General features: G+C 37.7%; 2 protein-coding genes across 2 annotated transcripts; one reads left to right on the forward strand and one right to left on the reverse strand.

The window, feature by feature from the left end:
- On the forward strand, window positions 1–1,970 carry LOC103707044 (large ribosomal subunit protein uL30y). The gene is made up of 7 exons (XM_008791383.4): window positions 1–153; window positions 372–569; window positions 665–762; window positions 1,026–1,083; window positions 1,177–1,256; window positions 1,354–1,456; window positions 1,537–1,970. Exons 2-7 carry the CDS (start codon window positions 390–392, stop codon window positions 1,750–1,752), a joined length of 735 nt encoding a protein of 244 aa, XP_008789605.3. The 5' UTR covers window positions 1–153; window positions 372–389; the 3' UTR covers window positions 1,753–1,970.
- Window positions 1,971–3,806: 1,836 nt separating this feature from the next.
- Window positions 3,807–18,843, reverse strand: LOC103707043 (mannosyl-oligosaccharide 1,2-alpha-mannosidase MNS1-like). The gene is made up of 14 exons (XM_008791382.5): window positions 18,455–18,843; window positions 17,866–17,913; window positions 17,480–17,668; window positions 17,275–17,387; window positions 13,824–13,889; window positions 13,443–13,614; window positions 12,095–12,184; window positions 10,621–10,745; window positions 10,330–10,395; window positions 9,996–10,104; window positions 9,807–9,905; window positions 7,536–7,616; window positions 7,271–7,441; window positions 3,807–4,438 (listed from the first exon to the last, which is right to left on the reverse strand). Exons 1-14 carry the CDS (start codon window positions 18,608–18,610, stop codon window positions 4,193–4,195), a joined length of 1,731 nt encoding a protein of 576 aa, XP_008789604.1. The 5' UTR covers window positions 18,611–18,843; the 3' UTR covers window positions 3,807–4,192.
- Window positions 18,844–21,574: the final 2,731 nt, after the last annotated feature.

The raw sequence follows: 21,574 nt of genomic DNA on the forward strand, positions 1-21,574 counted from the left end.
AGCTTTCTCCAAGCACCAACCGTTGGATGCTCGACCCCTTTCGCTCATCCATACCCAAACTTCGAGAACAAAACCCTTGAAAACCAAGAGCCGAGCCGCGTGCCCCCCCGCCTCCTCGCGCTACAACCATTCGTAGATCCAAGAGCTCCAAAGGTAAGCGCCCAGAGGAGAACAAACCCCTCTTCCATTCTAGGGTTTCCATCCGGGTTCGCTTTCCGATCTCCCCCTACAGCGGCGATCGTTTCAATATATCCGAATCTAGGGTTTTGGGAGCCACGGGGAGCAGCGATTTCTTCGTTCTTTTCGTATCTAGGGTTTTGATTGCAGTCTAGAGATTCGCTGATTTGGGTTCTTGTGATCGGGCTTTGTAGAGAGAGGGAGAGAGAGAGATGGCGACGGAGGAAGCGAAGGCGGTGATCCCCGAATCGGTGCTGAAGAAGAGGAAGAGGGAGGAGGAATGGGCGCTAGCGAAGAAGAAGGCGCTCGAGGCCCAGAAGAAGAAGGACCGTGAGAACCGGAAGCTCATCTTTAACAGAGCCCAGCAATATGCCAAGGAGTACGAGACCCAGGTATTCTTTGGAATCAGTACCTCAAGCCATACTTTTAGAGATCCTTAAAATAATTTGATTTGTATATAACATGGGAACTGGTTCTGGTTTGGCAGGAGAAGGAGCTGATCCGTTTGAAGAGAGAGGCGAGGATGAAGGGAGGATTTTATGTTAGCCCCGAATCCAAGCTGCTCTTTATCATACGAATCCGAGGGTAAGCTATTTTCTTCTCATTTAATCATCCATCAATATATTCGACTTTTTTATAAGTTATTGCCGGTCTTGGACTAGAGATACATTAGCTTTGTTTCTTAGGAACCATTCAAGGGATTTTTTTTCTGTTTTCCCTTGGTGTATGCATTCCATTTTCCATCATTGAATTGTTATTTGTTGTGCACCAGATTTTTTAGCTATGCTTAGCAGTAACCGATCATGGTTTGGTGTTTCTTTTTTCCGTTCTTAATCTCATTCATACAGTATCAACGCCATTGACCCGAAAACCCGAAAGATTTTGCAGCTCCTTCGTCTCAGACAGGTAATGGCATCACTGTTTCATGGAAGATGATCATTAAATGTATGTTATGTTTTAAATATTCCTTTGACCTCAGTGATGCTAATTTTGCTGCAGATATTTAATGGAGTGTTCCTTAAAGTTAACAAGGCCACCATCAACATGCTGCGCAGGGTCGAGCCTTATGTCACATATGGGTATCGAATCCTTTCTTCTTCTTTTCTTGGTCTAACTTTAATTATTGTTGTTAATCTTGTGGAGATTGTTTTCACTTAGTGGGAATTAATCTTTTAGGTACCCTAACTTGAAGAGTGTCAGGGAGTTAATCTACAAGAGAGGATATGGGAAGTTGAACAAGCAAAGGATTCCCCTCTCCGACAATTCAATCATTGAACAGGTTTGTTAGGATACTTGTGGTGTTTATTTTTATGTGCTATTAGTGGTTTTATTTATGTGATGTTATTGTTTAATTGTCAGGCCTTGGGGAAGTACGGCATTATTTGCATCGAAGACCTTGTTCATGAGATCATGACTGTTGGGCCACACTTCAAGGAAGCAAACAACTTCCTGTGGCCATTCAAGCTTAAGGCACCCTTGGGTGGCCTGAAGAAGAAGAGGAAGCACTATGTTGAAGGAGGGGATGCTGGAAACCGCGAGGATTACATCAATGAGCTCATCAGAAGGATGAACTAGATATCTGAATGTCGAAATCACTGGATCCTTAGATCCAGCTTTTAGTAGGAATTGGACAACTGGGAACTGGACAAACATGAAAGCTCTGCAATTTTGGTGTTTTGAATCTAGCGTTGGACATGCTTTAATTACTGATGCTTTCCGTATTTTTGTTATTCATGGGATATTTTCTGTTGCATCCGAAGTTATGCTTATTATGAATTTAGTTGGCTGCAAAATTGGATGGTCATGTTTACGGCAGTTGATATAGTTTTTCAACACCTTATGTCCTGCTAGTGTATTGCTTTGTGATTGAAATCATGAATAACAGTGAGAATCGGCATATTGGCTCTAAGAGTAGTACTGAGAACTGGGAAGCATATTGGTGAATACACTTTGAGCTGCTTCTAAAAACTATGACACCAATGCTGTAAGGAAAGGAGTTTTTAAGGTAAAACGTGATTTTCTAGCTAGATACATGGCGTCCATCCATCTTCGTTGGTAAAAAATACGTTTGGCTTCGATTTTTCAATTCAGAATGGGTCAAACTGAAACTCTGAAAGCGACTTTATTCATGAACTTATCCTTGCGCCTGTTGGGACTTTGGGAGCAGAAGATTGGGAAGCCATATTGAACTCTTGGCAGAACTGTTGTCAAGGAATGCTTGGGTATCACTACCACTCTTGTGCAAGCTCTCTAATAGCCTATCTTTTTGAGTTCACAATTTAATTTCTATAAGATTACCTAAAATTGCTCACAATAGCGCATTTTTGTTTCATAATTTAGTCTAAAAGATAACTTTAAAATAGAGTAACATGCACGTCCACTTAAAATCTCTTGTTTTATTCGCTCAGGACAAAAATCTCATTTATATAAAATTATCTCTGCCGAGTTTCCAAGGATATATCGCTCAAGATACGATCAGTCGATCATTTAGAGTTAGTTGGCTTGCATTCTTTTAAGAGATATGCCACCGGTGCATCAATCCAGCAAGGTTTGCAAAAGATTAGGCGAAACTATCTTGCATTCTTTTAAGAGATAAGCCTCGTGGTGACGGAGCTCATCGGACGGCAAATATCCGGTGGAGGGAGCAGTAATCAGTATGAGAAAGACGGTGCTTATTTTAGTGCCCTCACCGAACCACAGAAATCACAAATAATTGAATAATTCTAAATTACCCAAGAATGACTAATAAAATCAATTACCAGGTTAAAAGCAATGAGAATATATTCAAGAATCATTTTTTAAATAATATGGAGATTGTCATGGGAAGCATGTGCGGAAGAAGACACTGCAACCAGTGTATGTATAACAGCATGGGAACATCAGCTCACCAAGGATGGAGCAAAATGCCAAGAAGATGAAATCCAGACCCCTAGAATCTCTGAGCTCGCCTTGTCAAGCTCCCCCTCTCTACATGGATTCTCTGTTGGAAAAAAAATTGGAAAAAAAAAATCTTCCATCAAAGACATGAACTCTGCGCTTCGGTTCAAGACAAGGTGTGCAGATGAGCATGAGCATGCCTTGCCTTTACAGAAAATGGAGTCACAAATAGAATAGACTATAAGCAAGTAGCAACGAATGCGCACGGACTGTATTCGTTGATAAGAGTCACAAGGCCATCTGATAGGAGGTTGTCCTTTTTTCGTTCTTACTTTTCTTTTTTCTTTTAAAGATTCACATTTTAGAAGGATTCTTCATCACGGGGTATAAGAATCTTCTTTATTAACCCCACCAGCCTCTACCACTTTATAGTAACATACCCATTTATTTGAAAGTACTGGATGGCACTTTACATTAAACCTTCCTTTGCCCAACTATAAATTAAACCATCACTAGAACTTGGATTACTCCAAATGAGGCTTCCCTTAATTGAGATTTACAAGGCTCTACGCTGAAACATAAGCTCACAATTTCTTGCTTTTCTCTAGGGAAACTACCGACTCCCTTTCGATTGAATTGTAGGTCTTCTCTCTTATCAAATGAAATAGGAAGCACCTGGCAAAATATTATACAGATCAAGATAGAACCAATAGGAACCAAGCAACCGAAAAGCATTTTCCCAAGTCAGCTAATAACCTGAAACGAAATGCATTCAAATGTAAATTTCGAGCTTAATTATTCTCGTATTTTGTTTGATTTTTATGTCTCTGAATGACAACATGGAATATATAAACGATAAGCATAGAAGAATCTAATGCTTGACCTAAACCTTGCATCAGAAGATTCACTTATCTCCTTCAAATGAAGTTGGACTATAAGCTTGATATCTAGTCATCGAGCATGATGCCATCCTCTTACAGTAAATATAACTATATAGTTACCATGTCCCGTAGCCCCTCATTCACCAGCTAGTTTGTCTTCCCGAGGTTATGGTCTTTGTCAGCTCGAAAACCACCCATCAAGGGGACAAAAACAAGCTAAAATGAAGGGTGCCCCTCAAAATTCTAGATGAAAATGCTCAATTATATCCAGTTCTTCCGTGCTTTCGGCCAAATGGATTGGGTCTTGAATTTGCTTTTCCATCTGCTCTGAGGCTCTCTTCTTTATCATTTCGCGGGATGATCCTCAGAGGATGGGCTTCTGTGTTGAAAACCCATTCATCAAAGGAGATTAATGATGGAGGAGAGAACAGGAGATAGAGATACTTGAGTGTCTCTGCAAGGAAGAAGCTCTGCATCATGTTGTCCTTTGCACCTGTATTAACCTGAAAGACACCAATATCAGAAACTATCTAATTCGATGCAAAAACTTGAACTTATCTCTTTCAGTACTTGTTGCAGTTAGGAAAATTGAGTAGTAATCTCAGTAAATTTTGGTCATGAATTTTTTTTTTTTTGGTGTTAAAGTTTTTCTTAAGCAGCAGCAAAATTAGATTAATAAGATGAATGAGGACGACAATATGATACAAGGGTGCTCTTAAAGCAAGAACTTATAAAAATGAAGCATGAAAAAAAAAATATGCTTATGATGCACCAGTCACTCTCTACCAAATGCAAGCGATGAGACAAAAATAAAATAAAATATAATAAGCCACTAGCTCCACCCCATTCTGACTTTCCCTGAGAGACTTAAGTCTGCGCTTTTGACAAATCAACCATCAAATAGTGACAGGGATCAGGCATCTTATTTGGTCTCACACCTTCAGCAGCTTTCAAGGGAGTCATGACAAGATCAAGGAGTGCCAGAGTAGGTCCAATTCTCTTCCATGTTTCAATTGAAAGTACAGGGATCAGTGAAATGCTGCTTAATCCTAAAATAATCTGCAAGTGCTATCAACCTCCTTCCCTCTTTTAATCAGATTGTCACAAGTGAGGACCTTCCTATGTATGAGAAGTGAGACAAACACCAGGATTTCATCAAGAAAAACCAGTGGATATTAAGCCAGCATCTAAATATCACAATTTAAACCTCATCCTCGAGGTTACTTTAGGAGATCATCCTTTAGCTTCACACCTCCGCAATTTTTACTCATTCTCGTAAGTAAACATGCGGTAGGCTTGTAAGAGCACAAACAGCAACAATGCTCCTCAATCTCCAATTCATCACATTAATTCTAAAAGAAAAGCACCATTACTTTTCAGCCCACAGCAACCATGGAACCCCTCATTAGCAGGAAGAATACATCTTGACAAGCAGTTTCCAGGACATCCACACAAACCTGAAACCTCCAATATTTAATATCACCTAGCAACCTTAAACCCTGGAATACACATTGAAATTATCCAACCTTTGATCTCGTCTTCTACAATGGGGACAATCTAAGTAATTTGCTCCAGACCTGACTCGAAAAACCTAGCCATCAAACACTTACCTCAAAAAAAAAGGAGCCCCACTTGGATTCACCAACATCCACAGTGATGTGCCAAGAAAAGGAATATCCACTTTCCTAGGTTTTGCTCACTCCAAGGTCGCTTTCCTTTTCAGCATTATCGCTCCAGGAACATAACAGAAAATAATGCAATATAATACCGGAAAATTATAATTCACCTTAGAAAATCAGATCCAGCCAGTCAATTGAAATGGTCAAGGTCACACCTTGGTAAATCATGATCATGAGAAAAAACCAGTAGATATTTCCTCAATATACCAAACTAAAATAAATAGAATAAAACTAGGCTGGATACCTTCCATCTCTGCTTAATGCTTTTTAACTGCTCATTTCACTGAGGAAGAAGAATCATCTGATAGAAGTAACTATTATGGGAGTGAGCCATTGAAGTCAGAGTCCGGGTGTGGGCCCGCTTACTAATACTTACTAATAAACAAACCGGATATACTTCATCAAAAAAGAAAAAAAAAACTTATATTTTCACAGAAGGGGGCTTATATAGTGAGGTATCAACATATCTAAACTTAAAAAATATACAATGAAATCAAACTGAAAAGCGCACAGCCAAAAGCAAAAGATTACACAGCATCCAGTGGTCCCAGTAATAGGAATTATGTAGAACAAACAAGTCAACATCATGTCTGGAGCATATGCTATGTAGTTTCAGAGGGTACAGGTTTATTTAGATAACACTATGTCCATGCTAGCTGATTGGATACAGGTGACAGTCATATGATCGCCAGCATTAAACTGGAAAATACAGGTCTCATAAGCCAGGGGATGCCAAGTAGGTTGAATGAGAGACGAGTCCACATGATGATGGCCTGGTCTCCAGATCGCATGAAGCAATCAAGCTAAGTACAAGGTCTACACATCCGATACACCATAAAATCTGCCATCCATCCAGATGTAATTAGAAGAAAATGTTGTGTCCCCAAAAGGTCCTTGAAAAGGCTGTTATCCCTTTTTGTAGGAATCACAAAGGGCAAAATTAAATTTTTTTTTTTGGCCCCAATTAACACGCAGACCCTAGCTCCACAAATCTCAACAAAAAAGAGATTCACCCTCTCCGGGGATGTTCTGGGTTGATATAGTAGCAGACTTAGCTAGGTAACTAGATAAAACCCTAAGTTAGATAACCGGATAAGTACCCATCGTGATTGCTTATAAGTAAGCTCGGCTGATCCATACATTTAAGTAATCAGGCTGGGTAACTATATGCAAGCACACAGCTCATAAAGTCCATCAGATTCATCCTGACGGTTTGAAATAGGCAAACTCTGCAACACAGTTACAGGTCTGGAATGCACTTAGTGGTGCTTGATTTATACAGGAAGCTGGATGTGCGTCCGGACTAATTTCTGGCCATCAACTCAATTGGATTAAGTTCCTCCAAGGTGCAAACCAATCATTTCATGGGATGAGTATAAACCACTGAAATCATTTTAAAGTTTTAAAAAATAGTGTCCACATTTATGAAGTTATAAGGAAGCATAGCAAGTGTCAGGCATATAGATAAAACTCAGCTGCTGGACATATAGCCTAATAAAAATAGACAAGTAATTCACTAGGTCAAAATTCATGTTGAGCGGCCACTCAGTATGGGTGAGTACCATCCAAAAAGAGCACATTTCTTTATGATAAACCATGCCACATCCAATATGAAAGCAGGTAGAATTTATGGCCAATGATAGGATGATTACTTACGTCCCTCAGTCCGACATAACCAGAATCTGTGCGAGAGTTCTTTTCAAATGCCTGGAATATGTTCCAGCCCCAATCTTGGTATGTTTTGTTCCCAGTGAAACGCCAGAGGTACACAAGTGACTCAACAGTCTCTGGTCTCAGTATGTTCCATGATGTGCCAACACTCATGTCCTGTAACGATGTACCAATATTATTAATAAAAAAAGCATCCTATCATGATTCTACTATATAAAAGAAAATATTTAAGGGCATAAAATTGTCTGACCGCTCCATTACGAAAATAATAGTTTTCTCCTGCTAACTTTGTTGGAGTTGATTGGTAGAAATTATAACAAGTCCAAGCAAGCTGCATGAGCAACCCTCTAATTAACGAAATAGTCAAGCCAATAAACTAGATTGAAACTGCAGTAACAGCATAACAAGATGCAGAGACATGCGGACATCACAAAAGGAGTAAAGCAGTGTGGATGAGACAGCTGCATATATGGACTTCTGCAATTGTCAAAAGGCATTCAAGACTCTGCAGATAATGTTTATAAGACCATGTAAATCGAGTACTAAATCCTTCATTGCTTGAATCAAGAGTTAGAATTAAGGTAGATACCAGTGAAGGGGTGCAAAAGTATAGGATCAAAATAAATTAAGAGAAATCGACTAGCAAGCATCTATCTAAAATGAAAGTCAACTTCTAAGATTTTCAATCTTGAGCCATTTCATGTCGCAACTTAAATAAGTTCATAATATGCAGATTCAAGATAATGCTAGTAGAGAATTAGGGTTCATTATAGAAATATATAACAAGAGTCAATGATTCTTTATGAACAAGAAGAATGGAGGCATCTGAAGCAAGGGTGAGAGTAGGATAAGATTGTTAGAGAGAGAGTGTGTGTCAGAAGCAGATTCCAAACAAGGCAAAGCACCTAAGGAGAAGATTTTGGTTACTTAGTTTCAATACAATCACTTCTAACATTTCTAGTTATATCTGCTTGCTGTTCACTTGGTACACTAATTTAGAGGATGAAGATTGTGAAAACCTACCTAATCCTTAGAAAGTATAGGGGGAGATAGGTACATATATTCTAGAAACAATAAAAAGCTACATACAAGAATTTCTCAAAATGCTGATAAATGGCGAAAATAGAGTGGAAATCTCAAGAAAAAAGGTTATTATAAGGCAGAGTTAGCTGAACCATGCTGAATAGGCCGATTCAAGACGTACCAAACCGGACTGGTTGGCTACCAACATGGTTCAACATATCGGTTCAATATAAAGTGCCCTCACCCCACGTTCTTCCTTTGACTCTCCATGTTTGGAAATCCTGGATCTCCAACCCCGGCTGGCTCGATGATACCGATGACAAGGTCCCCTAGGAAAGTCCTCTCTCTCCCTCTCCCTTCCCCCCAACCCCCCCCCCCCCCCCCCCCCCCACCCGCGCGATGAACAACGGCCCTCCATCTCTCTCCCTATCTCTTGGCCTTTCTCTCTCTCCCTCTCTTCCTCCCTCACCCTTTTTTTCTATTCCTCTCTCTCTCTTCCTCCCTCTCCCCCTCCCTGTCCAACTCTCCTAGAACAACACTCCCTGTCCAACTCTCCTAGAACAACACCGTACGAATCTGTACCATGCCAAACTAGTTGCTTGCCAGTACACCATCCAATACCGGTTTGGCTAACCTTGTTATAAGGTATGGATGAGTTGGTATATAAATCAGTAGATTTTCAAGGCAAATAACAAATATAGAGAAGGATTGGCATCTTTCAATTGTTTTATCACAAAGGAGTATTTATCTTCTCTAAAAAGTGTTATGAAAAGCAATGTGCACAATAAGAGAACATATAAATTCAAAATTGAATTTGACCTGATAAGGGTGGTCCAAAATGAACATTGACACAGCTAAAACTGCACTAAAAGGAGAAGCTAGGTTGGGAGTTTCATTGGGAGGTGATGTGGAAACTGGAAAGGCTGATTTAGACCTAATCTAATCAATCAGATACAAGACGTACACAAAATGGAGTTTTAGATTATAAATAAAGCCACAAAGATCAGTTTATGACTCTTCAACAAGACATGAAACAGGTATGCGATGAGTCAGATTCACTTTGTAATGTTAATTATACTGTGGGCAACATTGTGAAACCAGCAGAATGGAGTTCCTTTTTGTTTTCAAGGAGATTTTGGCTACATAACCAATTTACAATTGTTAAGACCAAGTAAATACAGCGAACACAGTGCCAAACTGGTTGGCAAGGTGGAGTCAGAGGTACAAGTAGGAACAATGATAGGAGGACTTCCTCGCCATTGATTTAAAGGGTCTGATCTATAAGGACATATCCCAAGGATTGTACACTAAACGTGATAAGCTGTGAGCTTTTGTATCTTAAAAAAAAACTCAGTAGAATAAATAAATTCCTACACGTCGAAGTTGTTTTAAGTGAACCTTTGTGTATAGTTACTAAATGCACACCATATGGTGGTAAAAAACAGTTAGTAATCAAACAAAGTCCATGTTTGTGCTACCAAGATGATCAAAAGTATACCTCTTCGGCGAGTGATAAAATTTTCTCGGCTTTTTCTGGGCCATAACCAGAAGATCCTAAGGCTAACATGCCTGGAGCAAAACATGCTAGTTCATCCATCTGCAAATATTGAAAACTCAAGCACTTTAAAATACAAATACTGAAATTGCGTCAGAAGGAAAAGCTTATGTTTGGCCAAAATAAAGCTACCTTGTCAGACAGAGAACCACCATTTTTTTCACAAATATACGTGAAAGAAGATGGAGTAGTCTTCCGGATCAAGCTTAACAAGCCTTCCATGGATGTTTCCCACATTTGTCTGTTTTAACATTTAAAAAAAAAACATGGTATTTTGGTTAATTAGGCATTACAATTCCAGGAATGTCATGTAAGAAATAGAAATATCATGTGCAGGATAACATTATATGTCAGTCAAGGATCACGTGCAAGGCTTAAAAATTAAAATGAGGCAGATATTTCGATGCATTTTCCTAACCACAGGGATTATGAGAATTGATGATGAAAAATAATGATATGCTCTAACCTGTAATGCTTCACAGCTTCAGTTTTGTTTCTTTGTATCCAGGCTTTAAGTAAATACTCATAGAAGCTGCAATTTGTTAAAATATTCAAATCAATAACAATCTTACAACGATCAACACTGACAGACAGCTTATACAATAAGTTACAATTAAAACAAGGCATCCAACTATAACCTTGACAAAAAAAGAAGATAGATCATCTGAAACCTAACAGAAATATAAACACAATCATCCCCCGGAAACAAAATCAATAGAAAAGCATGGCCACATCATAGTTAAAAAATTGGGACTACCTATCACCCATAGCACCAAATGTAATCGTTGAGTGTGATGCGGCGCCTGAATGAGGATTTATGAAGATTGGAAGCAAACCATCACCAGGAAATGTCTTCTGAAGTTGTGTGATTACATTCTCCACCTGAAATGACAATGATATTCATAAAGAGATCAAAAAACATGTTGAGATCTTGTTGAATGTCTTTAAATTAAAAGACAACACAAATTATCATAGAAGAGCATGTGTTGGATAGATGGCTTCGCAGAACTATACAGATTTATTAGAAACAAGGCTCTGCAGAGCCCTGATAGCAAAGCATTCTAAAACATAATTATGTATAAATAATTTTTATACTTCACATAGAGAGGATCCAATGCAAATCAAGAACCATAATGCAATTGGCTTAAGCAGCTAGCATGCATAAGGTTAATGCAAGTTTAAACATTCACCCAGGAATCCAGGGCACCGTTTCCCCTATCATGATGTGCCTCCACTACAGACCCCTAAAAGTCAATGGGGGGTATAGTTTTCCTATAATCAGAAAAATAGTTCCACAATACAGAAACTTTTGGGCCATACCTCCTCATTCCAACAGTCAATAAGACTTTTTGAAAACTCTAAGCATCTTACACTGAACATGCAATTTGATTCCTAAGATCATCAAAGATCTTACAAAATTGCCTTTCCTGTTTATAAACTAAAACAAAATAATCCATGATATTATTATAGATACCTGTGACAGGGTCAACATGGACGCAGGCATCAAGTAATGACAGATACAGGCATTTGGCATGTCAGATTCCCAAAAATCCAGATACACCAACACGGGCTTACGCATCTAGCATACGGGCATTCATAAAATTTATCTATCATCAAAGCAATCATAGCCGGGCGCTATCTTCTTTAAGCTGAAATCCGACCTTTATTAGTATGTTAGTACCTACCCCCTTCTAATACTCTTTTAGTCCCCGACATTTTCCCAAAATATGGCTATACAACATATTTTTTGCTCTTAGCAAAATCAACCTCGAACCTTCACCCCAGATGATCAAGATCATCAGAAGCCGCATCTTTTTAATCCAGGTAGTGTTGCTTTGACAATTTCCACAAGGAAGCAAATCTCTAGTCAGATGAAACAATTTAGATGTGTATTCAAAATTTCAAATCTTTTCCTAAGGTCCCCCGATTCGAAAGCCCATATCACTGGATCAGTTATCTTAAGATCTTGCTTTAAAAGGGTGAGGACAGGGTGACAAAGATAGATCTCCACTAATGTGGTTAAGAACAAGTATTACTAGCAGTCACAGACTTATGGACATGAAGAGGCACTACTACAGCAAATCAATGGAATGTCAAGAAAAGTATTGTCAAATATACTAGCGGCCATAATAGCAACCCAGCACATATATGACTTGATCGCTATACATGTCTGCCTCCAAATCTAGTAGCAATAATAACTTACTGGAACCAGCTAGAGCATAAAAAAATACCTTCTGCTGGTATTTAGGGTCTCCCGTCCTCTGGGATAGAGCTATAAATTCAAGCTGCTCAGTGCCAGAATCTGCCAAGACACTGTCTCCCTGCAGGGATGGGGGCACATTAAATAAAATTTGATTCACAGAACTAGCACAATAAAAACTTAAAGAATGATTTGAACAATTGAACAACCATGATTTAAAGTTTTATCAAGTAGGAAATAGCTAGTACAGTCACAAATCTGAATAAGAAAAAAGATATAATATGCAATCATAACCAGGAAAAAGAGAACACAAATGGAAGAAGTTTGTCTTAACAGTCAATAGACATGGCCTAGAATATAACAAAAAAAAGTTTCATTTCGAACATTCAACCAAGAAATAATCTCTGGGCGCCTACCATATGCTAATCATGCTACCAAAACAAGGTTCACATGTGTATTCAGAAATTTGAAGTGGATGATGCTCTTTGCTAATGGTAATCATGGATGTTTTATCAAATCCCTCGAGTATCCACTTCAAATGGCCATCAACAAGGGAAGCTATCTTGCAGGAAACTGTATGTCCCTTAATATTAGAAATAGCCATGATTTGAACAACCATGATTCAAAGTTTTATCAAGTAGGAAATAGCTAGTAAAGTCACAAATCTGAATAAGAGAAGGCTATAATATGCAATTATGACTAGGAAAAAAGAAAACAAATGGAAGAACCGAAGAAGTTTTGTCTTAACAGTTGATAGACATGACCTAGAATATAACAACAAAGAGTTTCATTTCGAACATTCAACCAAGAAATAATCTTTGGGCTCCTATCATTTGCTAAGCATGCTACAAAACAAGGTTCACATGTGTAGTCAGAAATTTGCAGCAGACAATGTTATTTGCTAATGGTAATTATAGATGTTTTATCAAAGCCGTGTAGTATCCACTTCAAATTGGCCGTCGATAAGGGAAGCTGTCTTGCAGGAAAATGTATGTCTTTAATATTAGAAGCAGCCATTTGATTCAAGATTATAGAACAAAATCTAAGGATGAAAATTTGTACTCAACCCTAAAAGCTACAAAATCAAAAAGCTCAGTAACTAAAAAGCAGCATGCATTATCAGATGTACATTGTTATATAACACTAGAAGATTTTATTCTCAAAGTATTTAGAAAATAAAAACAGAAAAAACTAGCTCAGCTAGGCCCAAAGCTTAAGCAATATTCCCATGTCAGACCAATCCTATGACCCGCATGACCACTTATTCAAATTAGACCAAAGTATATGGGACTGAAGGTAAAATTACCCCAACAGAGAGCTTGTAAATAGCAAGTAGAAACAATAAATAGAAAGAAAAAGCAAGGATGTTCATAGATTACCCCAGTCCATCCAGGATTATGTGGGTTGCCATGAGCTAAGTTGATTCTATTATAAGGGATCCCTGAGGGTGTATTCCACGCAGGTAACAACCTATCAGCAATGTCTTTGGCCTTCTCAAGAAATATTTCATCCCCAGAGAGATCATATGCACTGAGTAGTCCACCAACAACTCTGAAATTTAACAAAAACAGACAAAAATATTTAGGAAAACTACCTGAGTAGGCTAAGCTCTCTCTAACCATATGATGATATAATATACATAAATAAGAAACAGACAGCCCCAACACCGAAAACTGTCAGAAGTTTTTAGCATAACTTAATATCTAAGATATTTATGAAATGAAGATGAAGAATCATTAAATTAAACCTTATTACGCCACCTTATGGTTGTCTCAAAGACACTTGCTACGTAGTCCTTGTTGAAATCCAAAGAGTTTGCAACCCATCTGCCATCAAGAAGCAATGAGAACTTAGATAAGCACCATAAACTGCAAAGATGATTATAAAGCAAGATGCACAATCTCTGGTTTGAAGTATGGTATACTTGATATAAAGTCAATGGACACTTAGAATGCATATTGTTAAAAAATTCCGAAAAAGTGATAAAATATCAGCAAATGTATTATGATTATGTTATGGGGCAAATAGACAGGACAGACATGTTTAATTTTTTCATATTTTCATGTTATAATGAGCTGCATGGTAGTGCAAATCATACAGGCATCCAAACATCTAAGAGGATGTTTCTTTAACAGCTCCACAGGTTTTATTCCTCATTAAGAGAGCCAATCTGACTGCACCTTACAAGCTCATGCACACAAATAGACATGAAGCTTTCTGGAGCAGTTTCAACAAAACAAAGTTGCACTTTTCATATACAACAAACCATTCTTATACAACTTACGAACCCAAAATGTTGGGGAAAAAATTTAAGGAAAAAGTTGAAATGGTGGTAGAAATTGCATGTAGTAAAAGAAGTAAAGTGACTTAAGGGCTATACAGCAAGTCTAGCAGAAACAGAGTGGTAAAACTTCGCAGTCCTCAAAAATTTCTATGAATTACTGCCAAAAGGGTTAACAATTTGTAGGGCTGCAAATCAGCTTAGTCATTCATGAACAGTTACAGTTCAGCTTGATAACTGGCTCCTTCATTTGGAACACTAGCTGCACTCAGTCACTCATCTAAGGCCTGCTCATAAATAAGCCAAGCTCGAAAACCAGTCATTTCACATAATTATATATAAGCTTGGGCTGACTCAGCTCAAGATTTGGCTCATTACACATAAGCACCCCCCAAGGACAAGCCAAGCTTTAACACCCTGTGATACAACTGAGTGGAAAAGAAACAGCCCAAATCTCGGCTCAGGCCAGCACTTGTTGAAAAGTCTAAATCTACAGGATGAGCTCCAGTTGGACTACAATAGAATTGTTATGCACAAAAATGTCAAGACTCTCTCTCTCTCACACACACACACACTCTTCCCTTTGTGTGCACATTCTTGTATTCTTATTTTTTTGTACTTTATAAATACATATTTAACCAATATAGAAGGGTCAATGCATGCAATTTTGTACTTCAGGCATTACTATAGAGCTAGTAAACAACCAAATCTTCCCTGTAGGATGGGAAAGGCCAAGAACTGAGACATCACAATTTTCTAAATTTAGAGGTAAGGGGTGAGAAGGATGGTTCTTGCGATTTTTTTTCTTTTTTTGGGGAAGGAATTCTTGTTAATGGTTCGCAACGCCATTTATTCACTGTGGAGACAAAGAATGTCTAAGTTGATTATCACAAACTGTCAGATAAAATGTATTGGAATCGTATTTTTCAGCATGAACAAAGGAAATATAGTTTTAATATAATAGAAAGTTGTTACTTACTATAGCATGAGTTCTTTCAATGGCACCCTTGCTGGATGTAAATATTCCGGCAATGTATATGAATATTATGCGCATGTTGATTAAAATTTTTTAGAAGTGGCAGGTATATGGACCAAAACAGAAGGTTGTCTGCTTAATGCAACAGTAGATAGGCTACTAAATCCCCACAAGCCAGCCAAATTCAAGCCCAAAATCAAATTTTCAAAAAGCATCATGCCATTGTCCTGCCAACCTGGCAATTACATGGTATGTCCATTGTTGTGCCAGTGGTTCGCACAAGCTGGCACTTAGCCATGCCACATGCCAACCCATGCCGACTGGCATGGCCTTGTTTCATATCTTGCCTAAAACAAACAGGATCTTATGGAAATCTCTCTTGCAGCTTGCAATTCTCAGCAATCAGCCAGTAAGTTCCTCTTTTCTAGTCAGTCTAGAATTAATTTAGTGAGAGACTATGACTATATTTATTGTCAGCAAGTTATTGCTAGCTTTTCTTTCTCTTTATTTCCTTTTTTCCTTTTCTCTGGAGATCTGAAGTTATGGTTGTCTTTATTTACTTTTCTGAGAGTCCTATTAGGGATATAATTAGTTGCCGGTTAAGTCAATTATAAGGCGTAAAAGGACAGCTATGAGAGGGAAACAAGATTTCTCTACCGCCCTATTTTTTCATCTACATCCTTTTCTCTTCTAAATCATCATATTTCCCACCTTTTCTCCACTCTCTTTTATTTTCTTTTTTCTCCTCTACTTGGTTCTAAGTGTCATAGCTACACAGATCTGAACTATTTCTACTGTGATTAAGTTCAAACTTGGGGATTGCTACAGAACTATTTCTGCCAAGAACAGCAAGATAAATTCACTGCAGCCTCCATTTGTTACTCAAGCTGAGTCAATTGTAAAGCAAAGTCAGTAACTAGAAGATGATACAACTAACAAAATTTCAATTCTAGAAGTTTGTCATATCATTAACCTCCATTTCACATTAATACCAGTTGAATACATCATTTTACATCACATTTGAAGGCCAGCTAATGTTTCATAGCATGTTATATTCTAGATACATTCAGTTTCATTTGGAAGTGTTGATCATGCAAATCTCTATATGCACAGTACGATTTCCATTTTCTAAATAAAATTGTATTCTCTAGAAAATTGACATTTTCAGAGCTTGGGATGTGATTCGAGGTGGCACTGACTACTGAGACAGAGCAAAAGGATGTCAAAACAGTATAGACAGGACATCCATAAAGTTGACTGGAAGATAGGAGCCTCAGGATTCATAGATCTCTCTACACAGTAGAGACAGAAAATGAGATCAACAAGCATTAAAGAAATAGAGACACAAAATGAGTGCATTTATAAGGTAGATATACAGGCCACATATTACTTTGGCAGGAATTCATAATGTTTTGTCTAGCCCAAGTCTTAGTTCCTCTAGTCCACCAAGAACAGAAAACAACATAAGATTGTTTTCAGCACATGCAACAAATCAATAAGATGCAAAAGTTCATATAAACATATAATATGTTCCCTCATTGGAACGAAACTAGGCCAAGCTATCGGTCCAAAAGCTACTCTCTGAAACTTGACCTTAGTCAAGTCAGGCCATGTATTCCAGATTGGAGATCAGCCCGTCTGACATGTTTTCATATTGCCTACAAAAGCCATAGGCTGCCAAAATATATGGTGATCCCCTACTAATAATGATTTAATTTATATGTTAATCATACACTATAGTATTAATTGCAGATATTGTTAGCAAGAAATCATGCACACAAAACTGAGATGAATTCAAGAAAAGGCTGTGGAGCAGAACTGCAATGAGAACTTTTTTGTGCATGTGCCTGTTGTAAATCAGAAAGAATGTAAGAACAAATTCCATACAAAAGGAAATGTCTGGGCACATGTAATGTGTTAAAGACTATTTTGAAATGTCAAGGTGATAACTCACTCTCTAGCTCTTTGGAATTCATCTTTTAGGCCCATTATGTACAATGTATCAAGAGAGTCAACAAGAGTTGCTCCAAGACCACCGAAACTATTGACGCCATTCTTTGATTGTGGCTGCCCAAAAAAGAAAGAGATTGCATAACGCCAACAGCATCTTTGGATTCAACTAATCAAATTTACGAAAAGCAAATTATAATGTAGCAAACCTGGAGTTCATCTTGGCCCCATGCATACTTTTCATAAGAATTCCATGCATGAAGCATAGCCTCTTTCACCTTTTCTCTACGTTCCTTGTTGATAGGATCAATGTCGACAAAGTCCTTGCTGATTTCTTTATCATTTGCACTAATGAAGCGTTCACCAAAATTTCCCACACTCCCATCTACTTCCCTCAACTATAGGGAAATCAAAAAGTCTCAAGTGAAACTGGAATGCCTTGATACTCAAAAGAACAGTATAAACAATAACAACAACAATTATTTGTTCAAACAGTCTTCATTTACAATTGTTAATCAAAGTGAAATAGCCCAAGAAAAAAAACAGATAAATCAAATTGCTAACAAACTTACAGTGTGATAAGTTATATTTATACCTGGTCTTGCAATCGGCTCAATACTTCTTTCAGTTTTGAAATCTCATCCTGCGCATTAAAGAACTTCACAATCACTTCCTTTCACGAGAAGCATGAAATATGCTATCATATATAAATCTTGCAATGATCTCCTTGAATTATTTCAGTGGAAGTGATAATTAGTATTTTTCAAAACTAAAGAAAACGAACGTAGTACGCTTGAAAGATAATTCCCAACATTCATATACACATAACAACTAGCTAAAGATCCAACTTTTATTTGAATCATTATCCCATCTCTGAACAGATCGAATTTATTGGTCAAAAAAGAAACGTCTTTTAATCAACGCTTAGGGATTATCCCTTCGTCATGCTTTAAACTAATCCGCCTCTTCTGTCACTGACATCTTGCTTAAAAATTATAGAAAAGACGATCAAAATCAATAAGGAGACGATCTTTTAGGCATCTACTACTGGATGACTGATAGGCGAACAGATCTACCACTCGGACACTCCAAAGAAAAAGTCAACGACTTCAAATCGAAATTTCGAAGAAACATGAATAGCGTAGAGAAAAATACAAGAAGGGAAGGACGCGATCGGGGCCTACCTCATGCTCCCGTATTAGGCTTTGCCGATCCCAGACGGCGAAGGTGATGAAAACGAAGGAGATGAAGACGAGGGCCAGCCGCTTCGGCCGCTTCAGGTAGTACGAGGGGTGGACGTACCGCCACCGGCTCGAAGAAGAGGACCGACCCCGGGCCATCGCCTCCCGCCCGCCGGAGCCCTAACGCTAACCGGAACCCTAAAAACCCTTCCCCCCCCTCTCCCTCGCGGACTCTTCTCCTCCGGCAGAACCGAAAAAAGGGCAACGGATCGGCCCCGATTGTCCCGATTTTCGTTTTGAAGTTGCTTGAGGAGACGCCCTCTGGTCATCGTCTCCGGGCCCTTCCCCACCGCCAGCGACCTTTAATAGGTAAACGGTGTGGCCTGGAGCGCGCATAAATTCTTACTATGCGGTATTGATATCTGCCGTTGGCCCCGGGTCGAGGAAACCTATCCACACCGTTGAATTCCTCGCTTGGTCGTGTGGCAGTGTGGCAGTCAGCAATTGGTAGAAAACACGTCGACAGGGAACAGTCTTTACTAGAATCCGGGCGGCATCATGTGTTACGTCAGCAGCGGAGAATGGTTCTATTCTTGGTGATCGTTATAACAGTTTACAACAGCCTAAACAGGAAGGAGAGAGAGAAAAAAATCGTCTCCAAAATTCAGAAAAAAAAATATATATTTATAAATAATTAAAAAAGATTCTATGTAAAAAATACTGTTAGTTGGCACTGAAGCAGAGGGAGAGAGAGCGGATGAAATTAGCAAAGATGGAGGAGGAGAAGATCTAGAATGGGAGGTAGAAGATGGGGAAGGAGAGTGATTGACATGAGGATGGCTGACCTTGACTACTATATTGTGGGTCGGAGCACGAAATAGAGCATCCCTCAAATCTCAATTTTTTTAAGAAATATAACTCTTCGAAATCTTCCAAATTCATATGTGCACAAAATTCGAAAAAAAGCAGAAAAAATCAATTTTTTTTCCTTTTTGGATAGACAATAAGGATCCTTCAAATTCTAATATTTTTTTTAAATATGGCTCTTCAAAATTCTTCAAATGTATTTGATATTTTTCATACATGACAATAGACTAATGTAGTAACAAGAGCACATTCTGATGTCAAAAAGGGAAAATGAATCTGGCAAGCCCGTTCAAGGCAGCCACTAAATCTTATTTATTCTTCTTCACACACGAATATTTACTATCATGGAGATTGAGACAAAAAAAAAAACTTTGCCTGTAGATTAGTATTATGTTTTTTATATTATTTCTTTGATTATTTTTATTATTTTTATATACAATTCTTTTTATTAAATATTAACTTATATTAATTATTTTGATTACTTCTTCAATTATTTCTATTATGGTAAATTTTAGTAAAATATCTGCTAGAATTTAAAAGAGAATAAATGGAAATCTTCTACATCAAATCAACAAGATGTGATATCTTAATATAAACACATATTTTTCCTATCCTATTACAAGTATTCATTGTTATGTTTAACAAATTTTCTTTTCTATTATTATTAATCTTTTTGTTAGTGAGATGTTACAGCAACATCATCAATAATTATTAAATATATTTTACTTATAATATATTTCTCATCTTATTTTAGGTTCTTATTATTCTTCTATTATCATCATATTATAATTCAATTTTTGTTATCTCTCCACGCATCATGCATGCATCATTTTTATTATTTGCTTAAAAAAATCATATCAAATTATGCAATATCCAAATAACAGTTATTGTAACGGCTATTATAATTATTTTTTAATAAAAAATCAGTAATAAAAATAAATTGCACTCTTATTTTTTGATACTTAATAATTTTTTTCCCAAAACATTCATAGTACCACCCAACAGAAAAATGGGACAAAATTTTAAGTTCTAAAGTAATATTTTATATAAAAAAGTACTCTTCTTAGCAACATATTACAATATTATAGTAGCTGTTATAATCCAAAACATGGGTGATGCTCTAAAATCTGTCTTGATTTTATTATCAAATATCCTTCTATCTACCCTCTGAACTTTTCTTTATACTTCTTCTCCATTAAGAGTGAATCTTGGTGGAAAAATAATATCGCTTTATTGTAATATAGGTGTTATGCATTCGCAATATTGAAATAATCGTTGCACATGAGGGATCGGATTGTATACATCTAACTCTGTATTAATTGGTTGCAGACTATACAGCAATTATATTAATATTTATATGATTGCATGTTTTGAAGTCTAGTTTCCAGGCATGGAAGTGTCATTTTAGCTATCATAACATCAAAAGAGCACCTCAGAATAAAACGGCAATGTTTGGTGCTTTTAACTTTTTCAACTGGCCGGTGCCATGTCTTGAAACGGGACAACTTCCACTTCTGACATCACGCCTGTTTTAACCGACACCTTGTATTTGACGTTAGATGTGGGCGCATGCGATGTTTTTGGTGGAAATAAGCTCATAGAAGAATTTCTATGCGGCCATTTGGAAGCATTATGGCCTAACCGTGTCGCTCAAAGTTTCTCTCTACCTTTTTCATAACTTTCATCTCTTCATTCCTTATTTTTTTTGTTGATGCTATTCGGACTTGGGTTATCGGAGCCAACTTTAATCCCATCAGGATTAGAACTCAAACATAGAAAGCCACCTACCATTTGGGATAGATTGCTGAGCAACACTCAGAGAGGAAGGACGACTCAATGACCGATGAGTTAGGCATAGGCTTTTAGTCCTAAACCAGTCACGGTTCGCTTGAGGTTGGGCCTAAGTATTTCACTCTTAAATAGAAAATATTTGACAGTCTACATGCTAATCAAACTGACGTTGAGTTGTATAAAAACAATTCATATCTAACTTAAAAAAAAGTCCAGGTTTTGCCTGAATAAAGTTCGTATCATAAATATAGTTCATAGTACATGTCATCATTCCTGTCAGCATCCTATATCAATCTCTCAAAACAACCCTAAACTCACATGTTATGAGTTTTCTTACCATATGTAGCCAAAAGATCTTCCAACCTTCGCACTAACTCGAAAGATATCGATAGTAGATCAGCTTCACCAAACCACAAATTTACCCATGACAAGCAGCTTTTCGTTTTTGGTCCCAGACATGAAGCA

Source organism: Phoenix dactylifera, chromosome 11 (assembly GCF_051530095.1).
Source record: "Phoenix dactylifera cultivar Ajwa chromosome 11, Ajwa_hap1_PhDact_Kaust_v1.1, whole genome shotgun sequence".
NCBI classification, from domain to species: domain Eukaryota; kingdom Viridiplantae; phylum Streptophyta; class Magnoliopsida; order Arecales; family Arecaceae; genus Phoenix; species Phoenix dactylifera.

Bases quoted from the DNA above. Each gene is read 5' to 3' on its own strand.
- LOC103707044 (XM_008791383.4), top strand. From the start codon at position 390: ATGGCGACGGAGGAAGCGAAGGCGGTGATCCCCGAATCGGTGCTGAAG. The intron at 763-1,025 runs GTAAGCTATTTT...TCATTCATACAG, and splicing joins TTTATCATACGAATCCGAGG to TATCAACGCCATTGACCCGA. The intron at 1,257-1,353 runs GTATCGAATCCT...TTAATCTTTTAG, and splicing joins GAGCCTTATGTCACATATGG to GTACCCTAACTTGAAGAGTG.
- LOC103707043 (XM_008791382.5), bottom strand. From the start codon at position 18,610: ATGGCCCGGGGTCGGTCCTCTTCTTCGAGCCGGTGGCGGTACGTCCAC. The intron at 17,914-18,454 runs GTAGGCCCCGAT...TTTAATGCGCAG, and splicing joins GCCTAATACGGGAGCATGAG to GATGAGATTTCAAAACTGAA. The intron at 7,617-9,806 runs GTATACTTTTGA...TTGCTCATGCAG, and splicing joins TTTTATCACTCGCCGAAGAG to CTTGCTTGGACTTGTTATAA.